Source organism: Thunnus albacares, chromosome 7 (genome assembly GCF_914725855.1).
Source record: "Thunnus albacares chromosome 7, fThuAlb1.1, whole genome shotgun sequence".
In the NCBI taxonomy this organism is placed as follows: Eukaryota; Metazoa; Chordata; class Actinopteri; order Scombriformes; family Scombridae; genus Thunnus; species Thunnus albacares.
Window position 1 is genome coordinate 29079580 of NC_058112.1, and position 25397 is coordinate 29104976.

General features: G+C 39.5%; 2 protein-coding genes across 3 annotated transcripts in view; one reads left to right on the top strand and one right to left on the bottom strand.

The window, feature by feature from the left end:
• Positions 1-19838, bottom strand: part of cep290 (centrosomal protein 290) — a 48505-nt gene extending 28667 nt beyond the window's left edge. The window contains exons 1-27 of one of the 2 annotated variants that reach the window (XM_044357517.1): positions 19039-19838; positions 18513-18590; positions 18286-18355; positions 18139-18185; positions 17426-17560; positions 17126-17179; positions 15782-15928; positions 15309-15491; positions 15000-15089; positions 14087-14209; positions 13148-13271; positions 12455-12627; positions 11934-12096; positions 11717-11817; positions 11559-11625; positions 10845-10951; positions 9929-10004; positions 9577-9710; positions 8005-8169; positions 6762-6914; positions 6553-6668; positions 6356-6458; positions 5613-5843; positions 4657-4830; positions 4425-4536; positions 2437-2642; positions 1927-2078 (exon numbers count right to left, since the gene is read on the bottom strand). In XM_044357517.1, coding sequence (XP_044213452.1) covers positions 1927-2078; positions 2437-2642; positions 4425-4536; positions 4657-4830; positions 5613-5843; positions 6356-6458; positions 6553-6668; positions 6762-6914; positions 8005-8169; positions 9577-9710; positions 9929-10004; positions 10845-10951; positions 11559-11625; positions 11717-11817; positions 11934-12096; positions 12455-12627; positions 13148-13271; positions 14087-14209; positions 15000-15089; positions 15309-15491; positions 15782-15928; positions 17126-17179; positions 17426-17560; positions 18139-18185; positions 18286-18355; positions 18513-18590; positions 19039-19152 — 3398 coding nt within the window. In that variant the 5' untranslated portion in view covers positions 19153-19838. The remainder of the gene's footprint in view (positions 1-1926; positions 2079-2436; positions 2643-4424; positions 4537-4656; positions 4831-5612; positions 5844-6355; positions 6459-6552; positions 6669-6761; positions 6915-8004; positions 8170-9576; positions 9711-9928; positions 10005-10844; positions 10952-11558; positions 11626-11716; positions 11818-11933; positions 12097-12454; positions 12628-13147; positions 13272-14086; positions 14210-14999; positions 15090-15308; positions 15492-15781; positions 15929-17125; positions 17180-17425; positions 17561-18138; positions 18186-18285; positions 18356-18512; positions 18591-19038) is intronic. The other variant, XM_044357518.1, reaches the window with a different exon arrangement.
• Positions 19839-19882: 44 nt separating this feature from the next.
• tmtc3 (transmembrane O-mannosyltransferase targeting cadherins 3) overlaps positions 19883-25397 on the top strand; it is a 30497-nt gene continuing 24982 nt past the window's right edge. The window contains exons 1-4 of the mRNA XM_044357519.1: positions 19883-20020; positions 20792-21005; positions 21387-21605; positions 24979-25078. Coding sequence (XP_044213454.1) covers positions 20817-21005; positions 21387-21605; positions 24979-25078 — 508 coding nt within the window. The 5' untranslated portion in view covers positions 19883-20020; positions 20792-20816. The remainder of the gene's footprint in view (positions 20021-20791; positions 21006-21386; positions 21606-24978; positions 25079-25397) is intronic.

Consider the following 25397-nt stretch of genomic DNA (forward strand, 5'->3'; position numbering starts at 1 on the left):
CACTAGATCATCAGAGAAAATTCTCCATGGTCCTAACCACTTGAACAGCACTGGGTAAATCTGCCTTTTCCTTTCACGCAAAGCTTGGAATGAGCTGCAAGGCGTACTTAACTTGGATTCTTTGCCCTCTCTTGATATATTTAAAAATATGTTAAAATCAGTTTTTACAGAATAATGTAATGTAATTTTGCATTAAACAAGTGCCATTATTTGCCATGAATCTTTTTAGCACCTGATTCATGTATGTTTGTTATTTGTCTGTTTTATTTTGGTATGTTTTTTTGTGATGTTATCTGTCTTTGTTTGTATTTTCATATGAAACCTTTTAATTTTCTTCGGCTGCCATCATGACCAGGACTCACTGGCAGACAAGATATTGTATCTCAATGGGACCTTTCTGTTTAAATAAAGGATAAATAAAAACAAATAAATAAAATGCATGTGACCAGGGCTCGAGATTAACAGCGTCCCGTCGTCCTGGGGACAGTAGAAAATGCGTTTGGGACGAACAGAGATCTTTCCCGGGATGAAAGGGATTATACATATATATATATATATATATATATATATATATATATATATATATGAGCGCTGATTACAACAGAGCGCTTCTTCTCATGCTGTTAAAACACTTCACTGGCTGGCTGGCTACTCAGCACGAGATCTGAAATGTTCCCGTGGTACTGGTCCATTTATCCCCTCAGTCACAAACGGCTTGCTGGCAGGACTTCACTAATATGTTGTGCTGGTTAAACAAAACACAGCACTACCCTGGCTGTGTGTGAGTATTTTAGCTAAAGCATAGGCCTACATTTAGATGATTTCAATACATTATTGTGGTCTTTTTTGTCATAACCTAAGCCTTACACACTTATTAAACATAGCTTGTGATGCACAGAAAATATTAATTACATTCTCTAAAATGTGAACAAAGCAAAGAGCAGAGCTGCAGTCCACAGCTTAATTTTTCCATCATGCACGCATTACTCACTCACAACTAAGCAAATTAACAACAGGGAATACTAAGAAATATACAGACTAATAACAATTATTTCTACAATTATACAAGAGCGATTGCTGGAGAAACCGGTGCACTCAGCATGTTGAAATCTTTCCAGACCGCATAGGTTATCAGGAGCAGAAACGGGGCCGCAGCAGGCAGCATACATAGTAGGCTACATAAATATGAAACTGTATTGCAAAGGCATAGTTCACCATGGAAACATTTACAATTAATGAAAGCAGCATCTATAATCTTTAAAGTAAATCGTTAAAGAAAACATTCATACATCAGCAGGGGCAGATTTAATGATTTGGATGCCCTAGGCAAGTTCTGTCTTGCTTTACAATGTAAGGAAACAACATTTTGATTTTGGGATGGCTTACATTCACTTTGGGATAGGTAAAATAGTTTTTCGTGATGGTTCCGGGACTGTGGCGAAAAAAGTTAGTCTGGGGCCCTGCATGTGTCACGTTTTCAAATTCTTCTGAAGGTCATATAAGTCAAACACTGCCTGTTGTGTTTGGATCCCGCTCATTGGCGCCTGGAGCTATATTTAAAATTGTATATAAATTGGTACTACATTTAAATAAGAAACCACTAAACCAAGGATTATGTATATTCTTGTCAATATACATTATATACTGTATTAACCGTTAGCAGTGATAAGCCAAATATTTTAGCCAAAATTAAAATTCTCCAGCTTCTTGTATTGTGACGAGGACAAGCATATCTTTCACAACCAGTTGACAGTTTTATATTAAAAGATTCATTCTTGATTCCTTGAAAAAAACGTTTTTATGTTTATACTATTATTTTGCAAAATTATTCAATAATTGCAAATGCAGTCTCTAAGATAAAACATATGTAAGAACATGATAAGAACCTAAATGATTAATCTTAGGCCTGCACATTGTCAAACGTACTTAGAGGCCTCGATGCGAAGCTCAGCCTTGGCCTTCTCCAACTCTGCAATCCTGGCCCGGTCAGCGTCGCTCACTGCTTTGCTGACGCTGTCTGCCAACTCATCTCTCAGCTCTCGCTCCACCCTCTGGGCCTCCACATTCATCTTGGTCAACTAAGGAAAAACAGAGGAGACACCGCTTGATAAAAACCTTTGGGAAAAATGGCCTAAACTGGTGAGAATCTGGCACAGACCGACAACTGTTAAAACAGTCACGTAGCTGTGAGTTTTGTGTTGCTGTTTGGGGTCACGAACCAATAATGTTGAGATAATGAATAATAAAAATCTTTCAAAACAGGTTCAGTATAGCATTGTGCTCTGCTATGTACAATGTAAACTAATTTACTCTTTTATTGCGTGACTGAATGTCTGCCACGTGTACCAAACTGCCCAGCACTGACACATAGACGCCTTGAGCAACAGCACAAGTCTCAAGTGTGTGACTCATCTGTCACTTTCCTTGACAGCTTACCTCTGCAATCTTGGTCTCCAGTTCTAAGTTGCGCTCTTCCACCTGCCTCAGGGAGTTCCTCATGTGTTCATACATTTTGTGCGCATGCTCAGCTCTCTGTCTCTCGTTCAGCTCCTTCATCTCTAGAGTGGTGATACGTCTGGCGGCAGATACCATCTCATTGTTGGCCAATGCCTTGCCTGCTTTTTCCATGCTGCTCTCACCCCCTGATATCAAAATAACACAATTTAGTAAAAGAAAGTTACTTCAAGGATGGAACGCACTGACTTGGATGACTCTCAGGCTGTCTAAAATGATGGTTTATTTGATAATAGCATTGCATTTATTGATTAATGGTATCAGCAAAATCCTGCTTCTTTGTACTTCTTTGTACTTGGTTTGTCTTAAAAGCCAGACTTTTAAAACAAACCAAGAAGAGAGAACATATTACTTCTGTTTTAAACCTCCTAGCTGTGCCTAATGCAAGGTTGAGAACTAAAGGAGACCGAGCTTTTTCTGTCAGGGCACCGCTATTATGGAACGACCTGGCCGAGAACGTCAAACATGCACATTCAGTATCTTCTTTAAAGTCACTTTTTAAAACTCACTTTTACTGTAAGGCTTTCTTATAACCTTTATTTATTGATTTATTTTATAGTCTTTTATAGTCATCCATTTTATATTTGTTTTAAATGATATATATGTGGACGTGTGTGTGTATCTGGCATTGTATTCTATCTTTTGTTATTTTTTATCTCTGCCTTGTAAAGCACTTTGCAATGTGCTGCATAAATAAACATTATTATTGTTATTATTACTGAATGTGGTGAGTAAAAATACTTTCTCTTTAACTTCTTAAAATGTTATTTTTTCCTTACAGAGACTACTGTCTGTCACAGTTTAAAGTGTTGAGTGGTTAGTGGTGAAGAGTACTGGTGTTCTCAGTACTAGTAGCACCATGGAGCAGTTTTTTTGTGAGTGTTTGTCTCCTGCATGTGGATCCTCATGCGGGTCGTATGCTAACAGTCTTGCAAATGGTTTCACACTATTCTAATGATCTACAGGTGGCTGTAAGGACCCAACAAATGCAGGAATGCGCTAGCAAAGGCAGTGAAAAAGACCGCAAGCTAGTAAACATAGATATAAACAAAGCAGGAAGCAGGTAAAGCACTGACATGGTAAAGCACTTTGTAATTGTTTGTTTTTATAAGTGCTATATAAATAAACTTTATTATGATCACTATAATTATTACTGAATCTGGTGAGTAAAAATACTTTTCCTTTAACTTTTTAAAGTGTTGAGTGGTTAGTGGTGAAGAGTACTGGTGTATAGTGTTAACAGGACTAACTTAATACTGATGGCACCCTGTGGAGTTTCTGACCTCTAGTAGCACCATAGAGTAGTTTTTATGAGTGTTTGTCCTGTGCATCCTCATGCAGGTCACATGATACAGTCTTGTCAATAATTCTAATGATCTACAGGTGGCTGTAAGGACCCAACAAATGCGGGAATGCGCTAGCAAAGGCAGTGAAAAAGACTGCAAGCTAGTAAACATAGAAATAAACAAAGCGGGGGGCAGTTAATGCATTCAACATGTTTGTTAGACCTCAAGGATACATGCATTGCATATTGGTGAATGACACTCAATGTAAATATACAGTAACTTTTGTTTGCTTACAGGAAGACTCCAAAGGGTCCCTATAGATATTTTACAGATGTTTGATGTATAATATTTTCACCTCATGTCTAACTTTATTTTTTACAAGCTTCCAGACATGAATGCTCTTGTGCATGTGTATAAAAACACCTTGGCTTGACTATCAAAAGCCACTGACAAAATCTTGGTCAGGCCTGTTCCTACAGGACAGTGATTTCACTGATCACAAATATCGCTGTTGAGCCAAATGAGAGATTCTACTGATAATGTGCTTTTAAAAAAAAAATCTGTTTTTCACAATATCTTAATTTCAAAATGAACACTACAGAATAATGAGCCCTATTTACTTACCGGTTGTATTGATGTTCTCCCATGCTTGCTCTAATGTATTCAGTTTCTCCTTTGTGATCTCCAGCTCTTTATTCATGGCAGAGATATGCCCTCGGAGAGACTCATTCTCATTCTGAGAGATTAGGAAAAAAAAAAAGTCATGATGAAGCAAAACAGAGAAAACCAAGAATAATCTCAGAAAAGGTGTGTGTGTATTAGAGATATACTCAAAATACTAAATGTGTTTGAGTACCTCCAAATGTTCAAGGTTAGTGGTTCTCTTGATGAGGCGGCTGTCCCTCTGTAGCATGTCTCTGTATTTGACTGTTAGGTCTGTGTACTGTTTGTTAGCCCTCTCCAGGTCTGATGAGGGCACGCTATCATCCAAGGCCTTCTGCAGTGCTGCTATCTTATACGCAGCCATTTCCTAAAAGCAGAACAAAAAGACAAGAGTATTGTTAAAAGGCCGTTGTATGGGAGAGTGGTAAAAACGGTTGGCTGTAAATGTGATTTACTCTTGCTTTTTAAAAAAGGGAAATTCTCCTATTTGTCAACCTGTATGATATACTCACATTTCAGCCCATGATTGCTAAAATAGTTACAGGAATTGTTCACTTTCAATCAGACTCAAAGACAATGGATTGAGATGAGACTCAGTCTTTCCAGTAAAGCTGCAGGAGGATTGCACTCCTGGCCACAGTTGACGTCATTCTTGTCCACATTTCCTAAATTTTACGATGCGGTGACTAAAATGCTAATAAAAACCAACAGATATAATAGTCATGATACCTCTGAAAAATATGGCAAATAAGACCCAGATTGACAAATACCAGAATTTCCCTTTATTATAAGTCCTTTATGTTTTAATACATGAAAATACAGTGAGGGCAAATCAACTTGGATGAGCCATTAAATGCAACACATCCAGGTTTTTTCCACTGGCTTTCTTTATGTATTTATTGCCCTTGTACACATTTTTTGTTATTTCTCTGTGCTGCTACTTTGTATTTGTAACATCTGTACATCTTTTCTACTCATGAAAAGACTGCCAGCTTCATTCACTATGTATCTGTTTAAGTGTAAAATAGAAAACCTCCATTTGATAGTGAGATATCTGGCAGCACAAGCTTTTCTACTCTGGAAAGACAGATGTTAGAATCGGTTTTGTTACAGAGTTTGTCAGTGGAGTTTAACGTTTTGTTTCTCTACCTTGTATCTCTGTAGGTAGCCTATCCTCTGGGTGACAGATGCCTGCATGTGGCTGCTCTCGTCCCTCAGCTTGCCGTTCTCCTTGCGGAGGTGCTGTTCTTGCTCCAGCAGGGTGGTGTAGCGCCGTGTCAGTTTTTTCTCATTGACCTTCAACACCGTCAACTTGCGCAACGCTTCGCTCAACTGTCTCCTGTTTTCATCCGGGTCCTTCTGAAGGGTGTCCAGCAGCTCCTGATGGTAGAATAGTAGAATATTTACTTAATTCATTATAATATGCCTTACTTATGCATCTCATATTCACTGACACATTCATTTTTGATTTCTGTACTTTTTTTTTTCCATTTCCAAAAGCACCGAGGGTGGTGGGATTTACATATGTTTGATCTTCATCCCAACATGTGCAAGCACCAAAAGGTTAAAACCCAGGTCCCTCCTGCTGTGAGATAATCTGTGCCGTCCAAAACCCTCAAGGCTCTCGCTCGTATTTTAAACAGCAAGACAAGAGAGTGGTCTGTCTCCCTTATGTGTGTTTCACAATTACAGAGCTAGAGGAAAACCTCAGATGGACACACAGCAACAGGGACACAGAAGAGTTTTGGTGAGATTTATTAGTGGTTCATTTGGTTCCAGATTGTAGGTTCTGAACATTAAACCACTTGTGTGTGTGTGTGTGTGTGTGTGTGTGTGTGTGTGTGTGTGTGTGAGGGTGGGGGGAAAGCGCTTTGGGTAAAAGCCTGACTTACATTGAACTCTTGGATTCTAACAGCATCCACCTGCTTTTGCTCTTCCAGTTTGTTCTTCATCTGTGTGAATGTCTCTTTCTCCTTCTGCCACTCCGCCTTCTCACTAAGCAAAAACACAAGAAGATTTGTTTCAATTTTTCGCACTAAAAGGTTACAAAACCAGTGATATCCTAAAAGGAACTTTCTTGTTTACCCACCTCAGGTATTCTTTATAGAGGAGTCCCTGTTGGTGGCTAATAACAGCAAACTTCTCTTTGTATTCCTCCAGCGTTCCTACGAGCTTCTTGCTCGTTTCCTCCTTGTTTTTGAGCTCCTAATTAATAAAAGGTGTTATAAATGTTTAATTTACAGCTGCGTTGATTTAAGGTTGTTTCTCTCCTACTCTAACGGACACGGTTATACTGACCTGAAGCAGCCGAACAGCATACTCATTGAGGGAACTGATGACCTCAGTGCTGCTGGGCCCCAGGCCTTCAGGGAGGGTCAGAGGTTGGAAGACGACTCCGCTGCTGCTGCCTGACTTCCTTAGCAGCTCCAATTCACCTTCCAGTTGGCTCACCTGACAAGCACATATGAGGGAAATCACAAGCTGTGCCTGGCAGTCAAACCTTTTATTAGTTTGATAATACTGATTTAAGGTTGCGCCTGTTACCAGATGTTTATTCGGAATATTTTTTATGGTGGGACAGCATTGCTCCAAATAGCTGAGCACGACTCTATCCTTCACACACTGACAAGAGGGACTGTGAGGTGATTATGATCAGGTGATTGCCGTGATAATGCTAATGTCTTTTAAAACATTATGACTTTCTAATAAACAGAAATGAAAATAAAATTCATAATACTACCCAAGAGCACAATAAACAAGATAAGGGAATTAAAAAAAAAACTAGAAGACATGAGAAAAATGACATAAAAGAGACAAAGTGATGTGAAAGATTACAACTGTAGAAGTTATGACAGCTTCTTTAAGGAGAAACTTTTATATAAGACAAGGCTTTCCCCTTTTAAGAAGCCTGGACAAGTATTTAACAAATATATTGCTGGCTGTGTTCTGGGAAACATGGTTTCTATTAAACATTTGTCAGAGATGTTGCATCAGTTGAAATATTGAAACTGAATGTGAGCTGAAAAGTTGAGACAGAAGTTTGTTTACTTCTTTTTCTCTTTGTTATATGAAACAGAAGCAACACATGTCGAAAGCGGAGGAGACTAATTGGTCAAAGAAATGTTCCAGTCATGCTCATTACTCTCAGAGACAGAGAGCATGTCAGCCAGTGCCACTGTCTCTATAAATCTTCATCATGTAAATTTCTTTTGAATTTGTCTGGGTTAACTACTTTCATGTAAGAAAAATATTCTGTTGATTTGGGGAAAAAAAAAAAAAGAGAGAGAGTTGCGACACACGGCCGTAAGCGTTCGGAGTTGGCCTCGAATGGCTGCTTGACTTTGAACGACTAGACAAATCAGATTTAAATGTGTGGACAGAAAAAGCTAACAAAATGAACAACACTGCTTTGTTTTCTTGCCAAAAGAAGGAATAAAGCCAAAAAGGATTAAGTTGAAGAGTTAATGTACAGTATCATGATTTTACTTCGTCATTATAAGTCAGCACCATCATACGTTGATCCTGACACGTCGGGATGTACCTTTTCTTTGGCTTTAGCGAGCTGACTGAAGCTGCCGGTTGCTTCTTCCCGAGCCGATTTCAACTCCTGCCTGAGCTCTTCGTTTCTCCCCACGAGCTGATGTATTTGAGATTTGAGGTGTGAGGCGGAATCAGACGGCCCGCTCATGTTGTAGACGTCTGTAGCCTGTGATGTGAGGAAGGAGCAGAGTTGAAACGCTGTAAGTACCAACTCAAAAAAAAGAAATAAAGAAGATAATTGTACTTACATCAATAAATATTCACAGATATAGTATTACATATAACTGCTTGCTCCTGATACTTCCCTGCTACTTCCTCTTGTGCTGGACATGTCTAATTCCAGCAATGTGAATTCAAAGCAAAACAATCATCTTCATCAGCTGTTTTACATTTGACTTTCTATTGGATTTTCTCACGGTGGAAGACAGCACGGCACAATCATCCAAAAGTTCAACTACTCTCACCTTTCTCTTGTTCGCTGTGTTTGTTGTTTATTATGTTGCTACGTGACAAGACATCTGTTTTATCAACTGACAGAAACCATTGAAATACCTAAAGAGGAGACAATGGCCATTGTTCTCAGCAAGAAAAGCAATAAAAGGTGCAAACTGAGTTGGTGGGAAACATGAGAAACTATAAACAACAAGAATCATGTGATCACATTGTAGACGCATGGTACATTTCTGAATCTGTAACGGAGGAGAGCTCAGCATTCATTGTCATATTTAAATGATACGTTTGAGGTTATACTGGCTGTATCGGGCTCAATATGCCTTTGCATGAGTGACCTTTTATGTCAAAAATGATTATTGTAGAGTAAAATGTGCATCTGTAAAAGCATCTTGACTGATCTGTTAAGTTAATGAAATATGATGCTAATATCTAACCACTGTATCTACTACTAATACAACTAGCGCTCATCTCATTACGCTCGTCTCCTTCAAGAGAAGCACCTTTTCCATTTTCCTTTCAAACTGTATCAAAATGCGGTTAAGTTAAACACATTAAAGGCGGTCAAGTGGCATTTTATAATATTACAGAACAGTTATTAGAGGATGTCTCCGGTCAACTTTAAAAGCAAAGCCAAGGAAATGTCACAAGGGATGCTAATTTGATCAGCGTCAAGAGAACAGAAGACAGATGAGACGACCAAAAAACCGACACAGGTGAAGTGCCAAGACTAGCTTGTGAGAGACTCACAAAACCTCATCAGATCTTTGTTGATGAATTCGTATCCGACCTGCCAAAACCTCAACACATAGTTGGAACACCAACAAGGGAACTGCAATTTGTCTTTGCAATGGAGTGCAGCATGCTGACTTAGGCCTGAATATGATGCCACAGTTGAAAAGATGGTGCACAACTACACACACTCGTGAACGCTGTATTGACAGATGTATAAAGCCATGATATGCATCGGATGCTGAAGTAAAAAATCACAACTTTGAACACCTACAAAAATCCTGACTGGATGACTGAGTTGTTACTGGTCATGGGAAACAGACTATTGTGCCAAAAAGTTCAGCCTTAAAAATCCTTTAAAAATAAAATATGGTGCCTGGGAGATACTTACATTAGCCAACCTCTCCAGTCTGGGAATATTGATGGCAGCGTCAAACGGAGCGTTCTCCTGATGCATCCTCATGGCTCGGAGGACGTCTTTCAGTGCAGCCTCCAGATCTCCTTTCACTTTTGACAGCTCATCCACTTTGAGATAACGCACAGAAGGGAATAGTATCATTGAAGCAGCGGCCTCTGAGGTGTTTTATTCTCTTAAGAAGGTTCATGTTTTGAAAATATATTGAAATAATGATCCCCGAGGTAAACGTTCTCCAGCTTTTAAACTGTTATCAGACAAACAAATCTACGGCTCATGGAGGTGATGCAACAGGAGAGCCTTGGATGAAAAGCGTGGCTGTACTTACATTTGGCCTGAAACTGGGTCTTGTGGAGTTCCAGCTCTCTCTCCTTCTTTTTTAGTTCTTTTTCTAGGTATTCGTTCTGCAAAGAAAAGTTTACATCACTGAGAAGGTTACGATTAAAAGCGGAAACCATTTCAGCTACAGGTGCAAAATGTATTACACTTATTATTGGCACTAAATTAGAAACAGCTCTATAAAACTTAATTTGTCTGTTCAAGGTACTGCAAATTTCCTAACGGCTGGTACTCTGGGGCAAATCGACATGTTTTGAATTCAATCACATCAATCATTAATTCATTTTTTGCCTATTTTTATTGTTTAAAAAGCAAAAACAGTCTGCAAATTTTATCCCTTCTAATTGTTCCACCTGCCTAATTTACTTCATCCTCGATTGTACGCAACATGACACTTTACTGCTTTGAGGTCTAATTATTTCCGTTTGTTGAATCCGAGCCTCAGAGATAAATACGATTTAATGTGTTTAAGTGTTGCAGATGTCCATGGAACTGTTTCATTTCATGGCATCCTACAGACATTGGCACAGATGACTAATTTAATGAAGTACTTGGATACATGACATCAGCTGATTCACATCTAAACAACTTATCACGCATCTGTAAAGGTAGATTAAAAGAAGATGAATTTGTGAATTAATCATTTAATTCCTCCCCTCATTGTTCTTCTCCTTGTATCTTTATTTTTTCCCCACTATTCTGCATTTTTATTTTATTTGCCTCCTTTGGTTTTGTGTGTAAAAAAGGACATTCTCAATCTAAACAAGACTACCCTGGACAAATAAACTGAAACATTAAACACAGACCAAACATTTGAGCTGTCGATAAGAACATCAAACAGCTCTGAAAATGATTGAAATCTATGGCTTCATCAGAGCGAAGGTAGGTTGACATCAGGAGCTTACCTTGTGTCTAATCTCTTCATCTGTGTACGTGCTGCTCTGATGAAGAGACAGCTGCACTGTTCTGCTGGACCTGACGTCATCCTCCAGGAGGCTCGACTGTGGGATCCCTGAGGACACGGCTGATCGTTACTAAGACTTCAATAACATCAATGAAATAAATACGTTAAAATATTCCGTCTGTATGACATTTTAAAGGAGTAACGAAGTGCTAAAAAGATTATGAGACGGTAATAACGTCTGATAGGAAACATATGGTTACGCAAAATAAAATAAAACACATTTTCTCACTTACGTTTAGCAGCATCGAGCCATGCAGGTACTTTTGATTTTAGCAACAGAGGTTTCAAGATATACGTATCTCAGATTTCCCAAATATAATAGAGGTGAATTGAATTTTGTTTGTGGTCCAAAGCAAAAAAAAAAAAACTACATCTAAAAATTGTTTGTTCCTAGAGGGGGTGTCGCAATCACTCTGGATGATACAATGAACACACTGTCTGTTTTCCAGGAACATCGTTTCTGGAAAGACACAGCTAATGCTGCCTCATCACGCTAATCAAATCAATTATTCAAATGCTCGAATGTAAGAGGAGGTCAAATCATTCCAAAGTTTTGGTTGAGACAGATGAGTGGTGGTCTTACCAGAGATACAATGACCAACAGACAGATGTAACTAATCATTGGTGTTATGTAACCGTATCATTTTTGAGTCACCTCTCTCCTTCGCCATGCGTCTGATTTGTTTCTTTAGCTCCAGTCTTTCCTCTTCAAGCCGTTCAATCTAGGAGGAGGTCAAGCGGTGAGGTGAAAGGAACTTATAGAGCGTAGCGGTTATAAACGCAATGATTCTAACCTTTTTGATCCCATTTTACCTCTTTGGTGAGGACTTGGTTTTCTGCTTTGTACTGCCGTTGTTTGAGATCTTTGGCTCGCTTGAACTCTGTCAAATCCACTTCCTGCTTTGGTTCCAGGCCTTTGGAGTCATGATAAGCAAGCAGAAGATTAATTTTGTTGCTTCAGGTCAATGTTGTCTAAATAGACTGAGATGGGGACTGTAAAGTTGTTTTTTTTTTTTTTTTTAAATCTGACCTAGTTTTTCTCGGAAATCCTCGTTTTCATCCATGAGGTCATTGATTCTCATCTCAAGCTGGTTGATCTCTTTGGTCATGGCCTCTGCCTCACGATCTCTCACTCTAATTTGATTTTTACACTCTTTGATCTCCGCAATGGCTGCTTCCAGGCCATAAGTGCCCTGTAATACAGAAACAGAGCCGTGATTACTCGTCTATCAAAAAGCGTGTCTTGTCTCACTTCCTTTATTTCCTTGTTTTTCAACTCGTACGCTTTTTTGGAGAAATCAGGATGCAATTAGACACGGTGGAAAACAAACACTGAGCTTGTAAAACCCAAAAAGCATGTTGATCACACCACAGTCACATAGTCATTTCAATGTCTCTATTAAAAGTCAAGATGGACAGAAAAAAAAAAAAACATAGTCCTTGCTTCTGGGAAATTCAGCTCAATTAATTTGATATGGATTAAAACAATCTTTGATGGAAGCCAAAAGTAAAAAAAAACAAAGGGGAAAGAGTGGGTTTTTGTAGACTTACAGACTCGTACTGGCTCAAGCGGTTTGAAGCCTCAATGAGCGCTTTGTCTTTGTCCTCAGCGTGAGCTTCCGCGAGTTTTAACACCCGTTCTGCTTCCATCGCTCTGGTCTTTGCGGCTTCCAACTTGGACTTCAGCTCCTCCATCTTTCGCTGCTGTACGGCCGATTGCGGGCCTTGGATAAGAAAAAGGAAAGTATTTCTTGAAAGTTTGAGATTGCGAGACACCAGAATTTACTTGCCAGTTCTTCAGGTTCACCTCGATGTAAGAGTAAGTAACCTTAAAGACCTTTTTAACTTCACCGCACGTCAATAACCGCACAAGTCCTGTAAGCTTGGCTGATATTTCGCAGATGTACGGAGTGAAATTCAATTAAATTCAATACATTGAGATTTTGGGGGTGAAGGTTTTTGATGTTAAACTTTTCCTAGAACCCAAACTCTAACCATTAAATTCCCCTTTAAAAGGCGTGAGAACCACAAAAAGTCTCACCACACATTGAAGGACTTAACTTTTATAGTACCTCCTCATTAGGGCTGGAGCCAGTGCAACCATTATTACTAGAAATGCTTGCAGTTCACGATTTAGAGTAAAAAGGCCGGTGACAGTGTCTTGTAGGAGTCAGAACTCAACCTTCATCATATGTATCTTCATGTAGGTGTTTTGTTAAGAACCTTAAGCAGCGATCTGCTCACCTCTGTCTTTCTTTGTGGACGTCTTTAGCTCCTCGATGAGCAGGGTGTGCTTCTCCATTTCCCCCGTATACTGCTCCACCTGCTCGCTCAGCATCTTGATTTGATTATCTCTCTCCTGGACGGCCTTTAGGGTATTCACCCGCGATTCAAAAATAATGAGAATTTATGTGTAAGACTGAGCTCAGCTATACCTGTAGCACTGAAACATAAGCGCTTTCATCATTAAGGAAATTTATGAAACGAAAATAAGGGGAGCCTGAGGGTGAGAGGCACATGACAGATGCACGAAGAGCAGAGAAACTTACACCGCATAGCTCATATATGACCTGGCCCGGGACAGCGATGGAGACGGAAGGGAGGACAGGTTGATAAAACGTGACAAAGTGAAGAGAGAATGCAGAGGGTAGGAAAAATAACAGATAGATGGAAAAACATGAGATGACAGATGCCTCAGATTCAGGATTCCCCGATTCACATGCTGACTTGTGAAGACCTTTAAATATTGTAACTGGGATGTTGTACAGTATGTAGAGTCTGAATGTGGTCCTGAGGTCACACGGTTATAGTTACAGCTCTTTTGACATATGTGCTATGACACCGCATATGATACTACTTTAACCAGGAATAATTTAAATCCTTGAGCATCCTTATATCCTCTATTTCCTTTGGTTGGAATAAATATTAATTCAATATTTAAGCGATTCCAAGTTACAGTAACTCCAATACATCATTAAACTGACTGGATTGTCTACTCTATAAAAATATCCTGTGGTGTAAATGTCAAGTTTCTAATGTTTTACTCATAAAAATGCATCTACACAGACACATGCAGCACCGTGAATGATGCTAAAGCATAACGACCCACATTCAGTACACCACAGCGGTAGGAGATAAGAGGTATACAAGATATAGACGGGGGGAGGATTCATTCTTCCACACCTGTTGCAAGGCAATAATGTTGCTTTTATCCAAGTCCAACTGGGCTGAACGCAGCTTTTCTCTCAGGTCACGGATCATCTGCTGGTACACCAAAATTTCCTCATCCTTCCCAGAGAGCACTCTCTAAGAGCGAGGAAACAATCATGTCAACATGGTGGAAAACTCAACATAGTGTTGTACAAATGTTACTGACTATTGTGAAGAAGCATAATGATGCAGAAATTCACTTTTAGTCCCAGGAACTAAAGAGCACCACAAGGTAAATCATAATCAATCATAGTTAGTCTTTGTTTCGAGCTTTGATTGAAACAAAACAGAAACACAGTCCTGACCTTTTTAGTTTATTGTCTGACTATTACACATGACTGGGATGTTTGAATTGATATTGCAAATGAGACATGCAGAGGTATTTTATGGTTGTTTATTTCTGTTTTAGTACATCACTGTATTGATACAATTGTCCTTCTCTTTCTCTCATTTGCACACTGTATTTAAATCAGTCTTGCTTTACACTAGTTGGTAAATTGACTACATAACTACTAAATAACAAGAAATTTCCACCCCTAGTGTTTGCTTATTCTGTAAATTAATTCTGTACACAAGTCATAACAGCCTTGAGGCTTGTGTTTGACCAATGAGTGCCACTCAGTAGAGCGAGCTCCACCCAGATAGTTCCTCAGCCTTCAGAGAGTACTAACCAAGACTCTTTGAGGAACTAAACTTGCTGGTTCCTCTGATCGAAAGGCAAGTAAAGTTTCTGAGTTCATAAAAAGGTTCCTGGGTTACACGGCACTAAAAGGAAGCATAACTCTTCACCTTTGTTAAAGTTTTCCTTTAAGTACATCTGGCGTGAAGGAAATAGTCACAAGAGGCCCCTTTTTGAAAGTTGTAAATATGACATTCGATTACCCACCTTCCACTCCTCCACTTTAGCATTGACTGCTGCCATAATTGGGTCATCCTCTTCTGTCATGCTATGAATCTTATCTGTTAACTCTCTGACCTGCACATGAAACACACACACACACACACAGAGGCATGATTCAGCATGTGGCTTCAACACTGTGTGATAATAACACACTTCTTATATGTGATATCGATTATGTCAGGCAACTCAGCCCAACATGAAACATATTTTACAAGCCACCCACAGACTTAGGTAACAGAATACATTCCTGTGACAAAAAATAGGGAGAAGTAGTTCATTGGTTAGGGTCTTTACTTGCAGCTTTGCATGATCCCTCTCTTTCCTGAGTTGGTCCATAATGGAGTCGGTCTGCTGTACAACAATTTTCATCTTGTTGTACTCGTCTGTCATCTTCTCCATCTCCTTCACCGACTCCTCCAGACTTTTCTGCATCTGCTCATTCTGTGTCTTCAGGTGTACGTTTTCGTCCTCGGCTCGCTAACGGACACAAAATAACACATGTTACGAATCAGCAGTACAAAGAGCAGGTAATAAAAACAGCTGGAGGCAGTAATTAAATTATAGTAAATGATTAGTTAATCGAAAACATTGATATTTCATGTTTTCTGCAGTGCACATAGTTGAGGTTTTTTTCTATGCCGAGAGGTCTTGGTGGTTCTATATTTCTCTAAGACTAAAGAATGGTACTATTGCCATGCTTGACGAGTAATGGTCTGTTACCTCACTCACCAGCTGGTATAGTAGACTAACAGATTAATAGATTGTACCTGCAGGTCTTCCAGACATTGGTAGAGCTGGCGATTGGCCAGGTTGAGCTTCTTCTGGGTCTCAGCATTCTCGTCTCTGGAAGGGACCGGCTCCTTCTGGTCCAACTCTCCGCGATAAAAGTCCACATCCTGCTGGAGCTGCTCGTTCTGATGTGGTACAGGAAGGGGACATAGTCTAAGAAGAGGTGCTGGATCCAATGTGTTGTGTAGAAGGATGATCATCCTTTTATACAGGCCAACGACTTTTACATAATAGCTTGGATGGACCACCTTCTCGTTTATTGAATTTATATTAAGATATATATGTCAAATATACTCTCTCCACTACTACAAAATCTACAATGTTGTTTTAAACAGGAACACCACTAAACTGCACTATTGGTCTTGTACATACATTTTATTTATGCACACTGGTTTAGAACAGAAGACTGTATACACTGTATGATCCCTAACTTTGATTTATTTGTTATCTGTAGCCAGTTCTTCCTGTACCTACATACTGGGTCTTATCTTATCTATGTTGTGTTAAACTTTTTCATATTCTCAACCTTTCACACTGTGCCTGCTGGTCACTGTACACTCTGTTACTGTACAGCCCAACCAATACAAGATTATAAAAAAAAACTATGTAATGATGACACTGTTTCTAAATTACCTCAGACCTAGTTTAAGGTCATTTAGAAACAGCATTTCTGTGCTGAAATTCCTTGTTACTAATCAGCTGACATATATTGATCCGGATATATTTGCAATAAGCTAATATCAGCTTGACCAATTCATCGGTCTATCTCTACAGTCTCTCTTGCCTATACAATAACTATTTGTCATTCGACTAGCCTTTGCCAGGTGAGTCAAAAGTGTTTTTGGACTCAACACCCACATACATACCAAACATAAAATTATCTGGCAGCTCAGATTTGTAACAGCAGTAATACACGTTCAGTACCATCCACAGTCCATCGAGACCACCTCTAGAGAAATATTTCAAGTGTGTGATGTATGTCTTGGCTCACTTGTACCTTTATCCAACTACAAGTACTATCATACCTACTTTGAAGAACTAAAATCTTATTTTTACTAAACTACACAACCTATACTTCTTACCTTCTTCTTAAGTTTTTTTATCTATGCGAACAGAATAGAAAGAGATGAAAAGAGATGATGAAATTCTGAGAAAACATTCATATGAGCAAATGACGGCAGAGCACATGAGACTACACACGTTTACAGTGAAGTAAGAATACACGGCTTATATTGTGCACTGATTGAGGATGAAGTGATGAATGACAATACTGCTTCAGAGATCTTTATGATCTGTTTGATGGAGCGCCAGCTGTTACATACCTCTCTTTTCAGCTTCTTGACTTCATCCTCGGCCTCCTCCGCTCGCACAACCAACTGGGAAAACACCGAGATAAGAGTACAAGATACAGAAACTCAGTGAGAATTTAACCGCACCGAATGCAAAGCACGCATCTGTTACATTTGCACTTGGAGAGACTTAGGATAAGAATGCAAAAGTGTTTTTACATGAGGCCTAATGTGGGCTAACTAATAAACTAATATGTATAGGTCATCCAAGGAATAAATACAGAGTCCACAGTCCTGTTCTAAACATTGGAATTATGGGTAACGTGGTCATACCTCCTCATTGGTTTTCTTCTCCTTTCCCATTTCTTTCTTTAACTGGGTCAACTCCTTCTCCCTGTGCTCTAGCTGGGTCTCGAGCTGCCGAATCTCATCTCTCAGGAAGCGGTTGTCTGGCCCAGTGCCGGGGTGCTGAGCCGTATGGACCGGACACAAGACATGCAAACACCCAAACAACCCCCAACAAGAAACCTCTTAGTCTCCCATCATCTAGATGTTTACAACAGTGATACATGCACGCATTGTCATTAACAAGTTCTTAAACGAAGATTACCTTTCTCCTTGCAAAGTAAATTATGTGAGTGCAAATTCTGATTACATACAAACCTTTAAAAAAGTAAAATAATTATGATTAACTTGAAAGCAATAATGGCTGTGAGCATGTGAGGAATTAGCTGTAATCCTCTTAGGTGCTGTCTTTCAGTGGTCAGCACAACCAATCTCTTTGCAGCCACGGATACACTCTATGATTGGCTAAAAGATTAGGCACTATTGCCGGAAGTAAAGAAGCATGAAGGGTAATTTCCAGTCAAACATATCAGTGCAGTCTTTCACATTTATATCGGTGCCAGCATTCATCCCAAGAATAAAAATAGAACACCTCAATAGCTCAGGGAGTAACATATAGTATGTTAAATACAGTATGTAAGTATGCAGACAAATAGACAAATAGCTGCATACATAAACAGACAGATGCTGAAAAGCCTTACCTTGCGCTCTTGCTCCAATCTCGACACCTTGGCAAGAAGTTCCTTTTCTACAGTCATAATCAATGATTTAAACAGTGTCATTTGCTAGCAAAATGCATTTGAAATGCATAAAACATTTTGATTACTAAACTTGATCTCAGTACTAACCAGTTTTGGCATGCTTTACACCAACGTCATCTAAGAAGTTGAAGGCGACGGTAAGTTCCCGATCCTTTATCTAACAGGGAGGGGAAGAGAAGACGATTACGTCTAAAATGACAATGTGAGTTATACAATAAACAGTCTTGCTTCTTGAAATACATGACATATGCAAGAGGGCTATTGGTAGATGTGCATGAGAGAGATCAGAATATAGGAGTAAAAAGACACAACACCTTCAAAAGGGCCTGAAACACTCTTAGGATGTGAATAATGTTCTCTGGAGCTTTATCCTTCACTTCCCATTCTTCTGTCTGCATGGAAAACATGGTTCAATATGACAAACGGTCAAATTTGTAGTCTGAAATAATAATGATCTGACACTGTGCAAGAACCAGGAGTGATAAAATATTTCATTGACACACAACATGATTTTAAATTTGCTCTGATCAGAGTTCAGAAGACAAAATGTACACTTTACATAGATTTACTAAATCACTTGTGCAGGCCTAGGGACAGACAAAACAAAACAATCAGATAAGTAGCCTATGTTTTGCTGACAAAAGCCAGTGAGCAGGGATATGTAATACCCTGAACAATAATCTCAGATCAGCAGGACAGTCTGCTTTGTACAAGTACCCATAGCCATGGCAAAGAGCCAGCGCTAGTGTGGATACAACATGTCATTTAAAACCAGAGAAACAGGTGGTGGTTGGAGAATGTGTGGCGTAATTAATACTGATGTGTAGTGTGGACAATTACCAAAGCGAGCATAGTGAAGACCTCGTCCACTTGGTGTTTTCCATATTCATGGAGGTTCGCTGCATCAATTCTCGCAACTTTATCCCACTCAAGAGCAGCAGGCATCTTGGCCATTTGCGTGTTTGTTAATATTTTACAAGGAATTGAGCAGACAGCGGAGTGATAGCTGAATTAGCGTTATGTTAGTGTTAGCTTGTTACCTCATTTTAGTTAGAAGGGCTATGGCTAAATATCGTTGTTTCTCAAAATTAGCTCTAACGTAACTCTTCGCATTAGGCTAAAATGAGTTTAGCAAATGCTACATTTGTAACGACGTTTATTTTCTTCAGACTGTCAACAGAAATCCAGTGACCAAGCAACCATACTTGTTTTCATTAATTTCCTAGCTGTTGTGGTTTATAAGTTAGCTATCGTTAAGTTAACGTTCAACTGAATGTCTGTTACCCACGCTCAGTAAGACAGGTTGTATTAAATATGTTCACGCTAGATGGATAACATAGGCTAACGTTACAGATAAGTAAAAATGACAGTTAACAGCTTCCCTATGGTTTCCATGATATGATGCTTTGGCTGCTAGGTTACCGATGACAACAGCGACAGTCAGTAACTAATAAAGGTAACGTTAGTCCACAAGAAAATAAAAGTAAACGGCTAACGCCAAGAGTGGACACTTGCAAGGCACTTTACCAAGATATCCAGACGATGTGGATATAACGTTATCACAAAGCACTTAAGTCGTATACAGCTTGATAATGGCTGCATACACTTCAGTTTGTCAAAAAAGAAGAAACTCCGAAGCTGGCTAAGCTAACGTTTAACTTGCGCGGTCACCTCTGCACCGGAAGTAATAGCGATGACGCGTTGAAGCTAGCTTGCAAAGTGGGATGCTGTTTTCTGACTTGTGTAGTACTCCCTTTGTGTTTTACCATTCCAAGTTTTTGATATCACCTCTGCAGTCACCGTCTGCTTTGCTAGGGTCACGGTAGGTAGGAAATTCAATAAAGGCCTAGACATACATCGGCGCCCACCTTATTTGGAGTACTGACAAGCTAGTTAGCATTAGCTGTGAAATTAACTAGTTAGCTTTGCCGTTAGCTAACGGTATAATGCAGCAGCCAGTCTGTTTTAGGCTTTTTGTGCTTTTATATCACCACGATTAAGCGGTAACAATGTCGATCTAATTAATTTGACCAGTGCCTGCTATTATATAGCCTTTTAAGCAGTCATATTAGCTAGCTTTGGTTTTATATTGCTGGTAGAATACCCCCTCCGTAGCTTTTGCTCTCTACAGTCAGTTGTTATTTTTATACCAGTTGCTAGACCATTTGATTTTTCAGCATGTGATCCATTATCCTCACCCATAGTTTTACGTGTTGGGTAGCTGTCAGCCAGGTTATACAATGTACCCAATATTGAGACGAGTGCAAACAGCCCAATCCATAAAACAGGGTGGCAGGCTATTTGTAGGGTGTTACTGTGGAGTGATAAGATTACCACCTCAAATTTGAAGTCATCGCATTATCACCAACTTAGCAAAGAGGAGTTGTGAAACGGGGCTTAACATACCTATATGTGAGGAGAAAACAGTATGCTAAGTACTTTTGAAGAATGACATTTTCTGTTGTTAAATTGATTGGTTGTGAAAATTCAGTCAGAAAGTCAGTCTAGTCAGGAAATCAATCTACAGTATAAGGTACCTGCTTTACATCTATTTATGTCAGTTAACTTGAAACCTCTTTGTTTTCCTGTACAGTGATCAATGACGGCTTTGGTCAGCCATGGCTGTCGTGTCATGGAAGGAGATTTTACTTTTGACTGGAATGGTGGTGGGATGTTACTGGAACAGTCTGTCATGTGGCTTCGTGTTTGATGATGTCTCAGCAATCCTTGACAATAAGGACCTACGGCCCTCAACTCCTCTCCGCAACCTATTCCTCAATGACTTCTGGGGAACACCCATGGCTGAGGTAAATGATGGTCCAAGACACACCTCTGTGCTCTATCAGTACAGACTTACTTATAGTTTACATTAGGAAACATTGACATCATAATTTAAACTGAAATTGCATTTGTGACACATTTATATGAAGTTTCAGGGCTGGTTTATTAAAAATATAAAATGTTTATTAGTCTAGAGCCAACTGTTTTGATAATCAATTACTTATTATTTGATTCCAGCTTCTCAAACATGATTATAATCTGATTTCTTTAGTGTTCTTTCCATGATAGTGAACAGACTATATTTGAGTTTTCTGACATTTTAGAGACTAAACAACTAATCAAGCAAACAAAGAAACAATTGGTCAACTGACCTGCATCTGATAACATGTATATGTATCCCACTACAGGAGCGGAGCCATAAATCTTACCGACCCTTGACCGTACTCACCTTCCGACTGAACTACCTCTTCAGTGAGCTGAGCGCTGCCTCCTACCATCTTCTCAATGTGGTTTTACACGCCGTAGTATGTGTGCTTTTCCTGCGAGTGTGCCGTTTGTTCCTGGACAAGAATTTCAGCTTGGTGGCAGCATTATTGTTTGCCGTGCACCCCATCCACACTGAAGCTGTAAGTTCACATTGAACTGATGAAGTCAAGTAATGTCATGTATGTTATGGGGGGGGGAAAAACTTGAATGACAGAGCAATTGCTTCAAAGTGATCCATTGGACTTTTGTAAAGTTGAAGATTACTTTACTGATTTGTTTCCTGTTGACACAGGTCAGTGAGGCATCGATGTTAAGTGTGAAGTAAACGGCTTTTAGTTATGGAGGAAGTTTGATTTGTTAGAATGGGTAGAAAGGTGGGGTTGTTGAAAATTGTGTCGGTTGAACTTTTCAGTCAAACCCATTAGTGCAGCATGAGGTCACTGAAGAGATACCAATTTCTAGGAAGCAGCATTTTTACAGTAAAATCAGGTGCCTGTTTCATAAGATCTTCAGATTAGTTCTTCAGATCTAGGCATGAAATACTGAGCATTTATCCTCATAGCCAAAAGTCAGATAATATCTGAACTGAAGTTCCTACCCCAGGTGATGCCCTGCCACTGCTGGAAAGGCTCAGTTGACATGTTGGAGAAACGCTGAGGCATATATCCGATCTTAAAGGACTCAGATCAGGATCAAGGCCAAAAAATGTGGTCGAGACATCCCTAGTTATAACAGCATTGATAAGTAGCAGACAAGTGGTGTTGCAGCGGCATCATCCACACAAATGATTACCAGCACCCCATTGCTTGACGTGAGCATAAATTGGGCAAAATCTGTATTTTTCAAACCATGCAACATAGCAAGACAATCCTTAGTGCACAAACTTCCGTCACTTGTCTGTTGCTTACAACACTACTATAACATCACTGCCTCGGCATCGCTCCAGCATGCACACTGGCCCTGTCTGTGGGGTGGGGCATCATGGTCAGAAGGTGCTTTAGTTTTTCCTGAACAAGTGGCCAAATGTGTGGCTTCTCCTCAAGATCAATGCTAAAAATCACAGGATTTTTAAAAACAAGATTACAGTGAATAGGAAGTGAACAAACTGTCCATGCTAATATATTATTAGTTCTTGGCCCATAAGGCCTGTTTAGGGTGTGACACTACCTTATCCAAGACACCTCCCCCCTTACTGTGACTGTGTTTACATGCATAGTATTAATTCACTTACAACAAGATTAACTCCATTCAGTGCAAACTGCCATTTTAATCCCCTCTGTTTATCAAGTACCCTTTCCCTCTGACCGTGGACATCGGACATTGTATCACATTTTTAAAAATGAACGCAATATATTTTAAGATTAATTTTGAAACAGAAAGCCAGTCATTTTTACAGCCATTTATTACGGATAACATCCATGATAGCGTTTTTCTCAGGAACGAAAACAAGAGGGAGGGGAAAAAAATAACTTAATCATTAACTACGTCTTTATCGAACTTCAGCGGAAACCAAAAACCTTTTGCTTGTCGTTAATCATTTGAACTTGATCTTATATCCTCTTTAGACTCTGTCTGAAAAACCTCTTCCTCAATTAGGACTTGTAATTCATCCTATTCAACGTAGCTGAACTGATGACCAGACAGTCCCTGACCAGTGTAGGAAAAAAAACAAAGAAAACATTCTGTTTCTCGGGGTGGAGCGCTACTGTTACACAGCATGCACCACTGCGCCAGTCGTCCTCATGGTGTTCTCTTAATCTATGCAGAGTCTCTCAGACTTCTTGAATGGAAACAATTTGCCTCACAAATGAGCCCTTAGAGTTAGTCCAGCGAATGCCCTTCATGTTATCACTGTCTGGAATCTCTCTCTGAACGGGTCATTTGTTTTTGAGTTATGCTCCAAGCACTGAAGGTCCCTTCATGATAAGTACGTACAAAGAGTTCCTGTGTGTCTCCCGGTCTTTCTCAGTGTGTTTTTTGGTTATCTGTCTTTTTTTTTGAATCGAGACTTCAGTTTTTTTAGTATCTCCCAAGTTTCTTCAAATACAAATTATTATGTGTCCTCCACATAATAATGCGGAATACACATGAAATGGCATCGGGGGGGGGAAAGCCCTCACTGAACAGACGTAGCCCCAGACACTGTAGTCAGATGATGAAAAGTCAGACATTTACGAAATAGGATTTGAGCTAATTTGTGATTTGAACTAAGTGTAGTCAGTTTTCCTACCATTCTGTTGAATTAGATTTGATGGAGTGACAAGGCATTTAAAGGCTGTCTGTAAGCATATGATCTGTATGTTCCTTAGATGCCTCGCTTAGATTTCCTTGTTACTTTTAAAATGTGTCTTCCTCTGACTTTATGAATGTTGTGTGAATGTACTTAACTTCATATGGCCACCATGACAAGAGATGTCATAAAGTAGGTTGTTCACTTGTTTAGATAATGCAGTCACTTGTAAAAGAGTTCATGAACAGGCCCAATGCCCTTTACTGTTCAATGTCGATGTTATCAAAGTAAAACAGTTAATCTAGTACAGGGCATACATATTTTCTAGCTCCTGCGTAAGAAACTCCATCACCTTATCAAGTGAGATAATGCACCGGTGCGGTTACCTCATAAATGAAGTGTAGGCCTTATAGTTTGCTTGTTTTATAGATTTCTAGGCCATGCTGTGATTTATACAAGTTGCAGGTAAATGCGCAGCCAGTGAATTATTTCTTCTGCCACCAAATGACAAATATCAGGTCATGCACGTACTTAGTTTGAATCTGGATGTTAATACCTATTTCTGGAAAGGTGCAACCAGCAGAAAGCCAGCCCCAACACCGGCTGGCTTTTTTCCTTAAGAGCTCAGTGTGCCCTTAAGCAAAAAAAACACTCATGGGATGAGAATAGATAGAGCTTAAGTAAAGTCTACCGTGGAGCTATTTTTGGAGCAGTTTGTGTAGTTTTTAGGTTCTATCTTATTCTAAGAACTCTTTTGGTTATGGTATAAGTGAGACTGTTGTTTCTTCCACATGAGGGCAGTCATCATTTACACAAATGACAGACGTTGCTGTCAGACAGGCTGCTTTAAAGAAACTTATATCTGCTCACCATCCGCTGAGATGATTTACTTGAACGGACCTGTTTTCACAGCTGGATTTAAACATGTGAACTCTCGTCACTGCCAACTTTAGACACGTGTGTCATATTCTCAAATAGACTAGAACAATTATTCTGTGTCTTGCTTCACTTGAGATATATGAGCAATATTGTGGAATCTTTTATTACACTTGTATCACTTTTCTTCCCACGAGTTGAGGTATTACTCATGGTTGTTCTTGACCCCTGTGGAAGGGAGGTCATGTGCTGGTAGGAAGCTCTTTTCAATCTATATGATTTGAACACGACTTATTTTTGGTAGAATTGTACAATTTCATCTGCACCTCAGAGACTTATAATTGAAAAGATGAAATACAGAAGTGTATTTTATGAAATCTATAGACTGTTGTCTCTTTTATCATCAGGTCACAGGTGTGGTTGGCAGAGCTGAACTCCTTTCTTCAATCTTCCTCCTGGCTGCTTTCCTGGCCTACACCAAATCAACAGGTTCAGACCACTCCATCGGTAAGTCTAGTGACCTCATCACATACTAGGTTCATGTCATGTAAGCGCTTTTTTTCTATTTGCCCTTCCGTTATGACATTATTGCAAACATAGAAGAGAGTGAGAGACAGGAAACTAAACTGAAAATTCTCACTGGTGTCTGTATGATCCCAGTGATTCAGACCTACAAGGTTTTTGGCAACGTCGCAGTCATTCTCATTCATTACAGATTAGTAATAGTCCACAGTCAAAGGCTTTTTTTTTTTTGAATAAAGAGCCTTGTGGCAACAACAGGAGTTGGGATACGATCAAATGCCTGGCTCCTGTCAGAGTTTAGAAG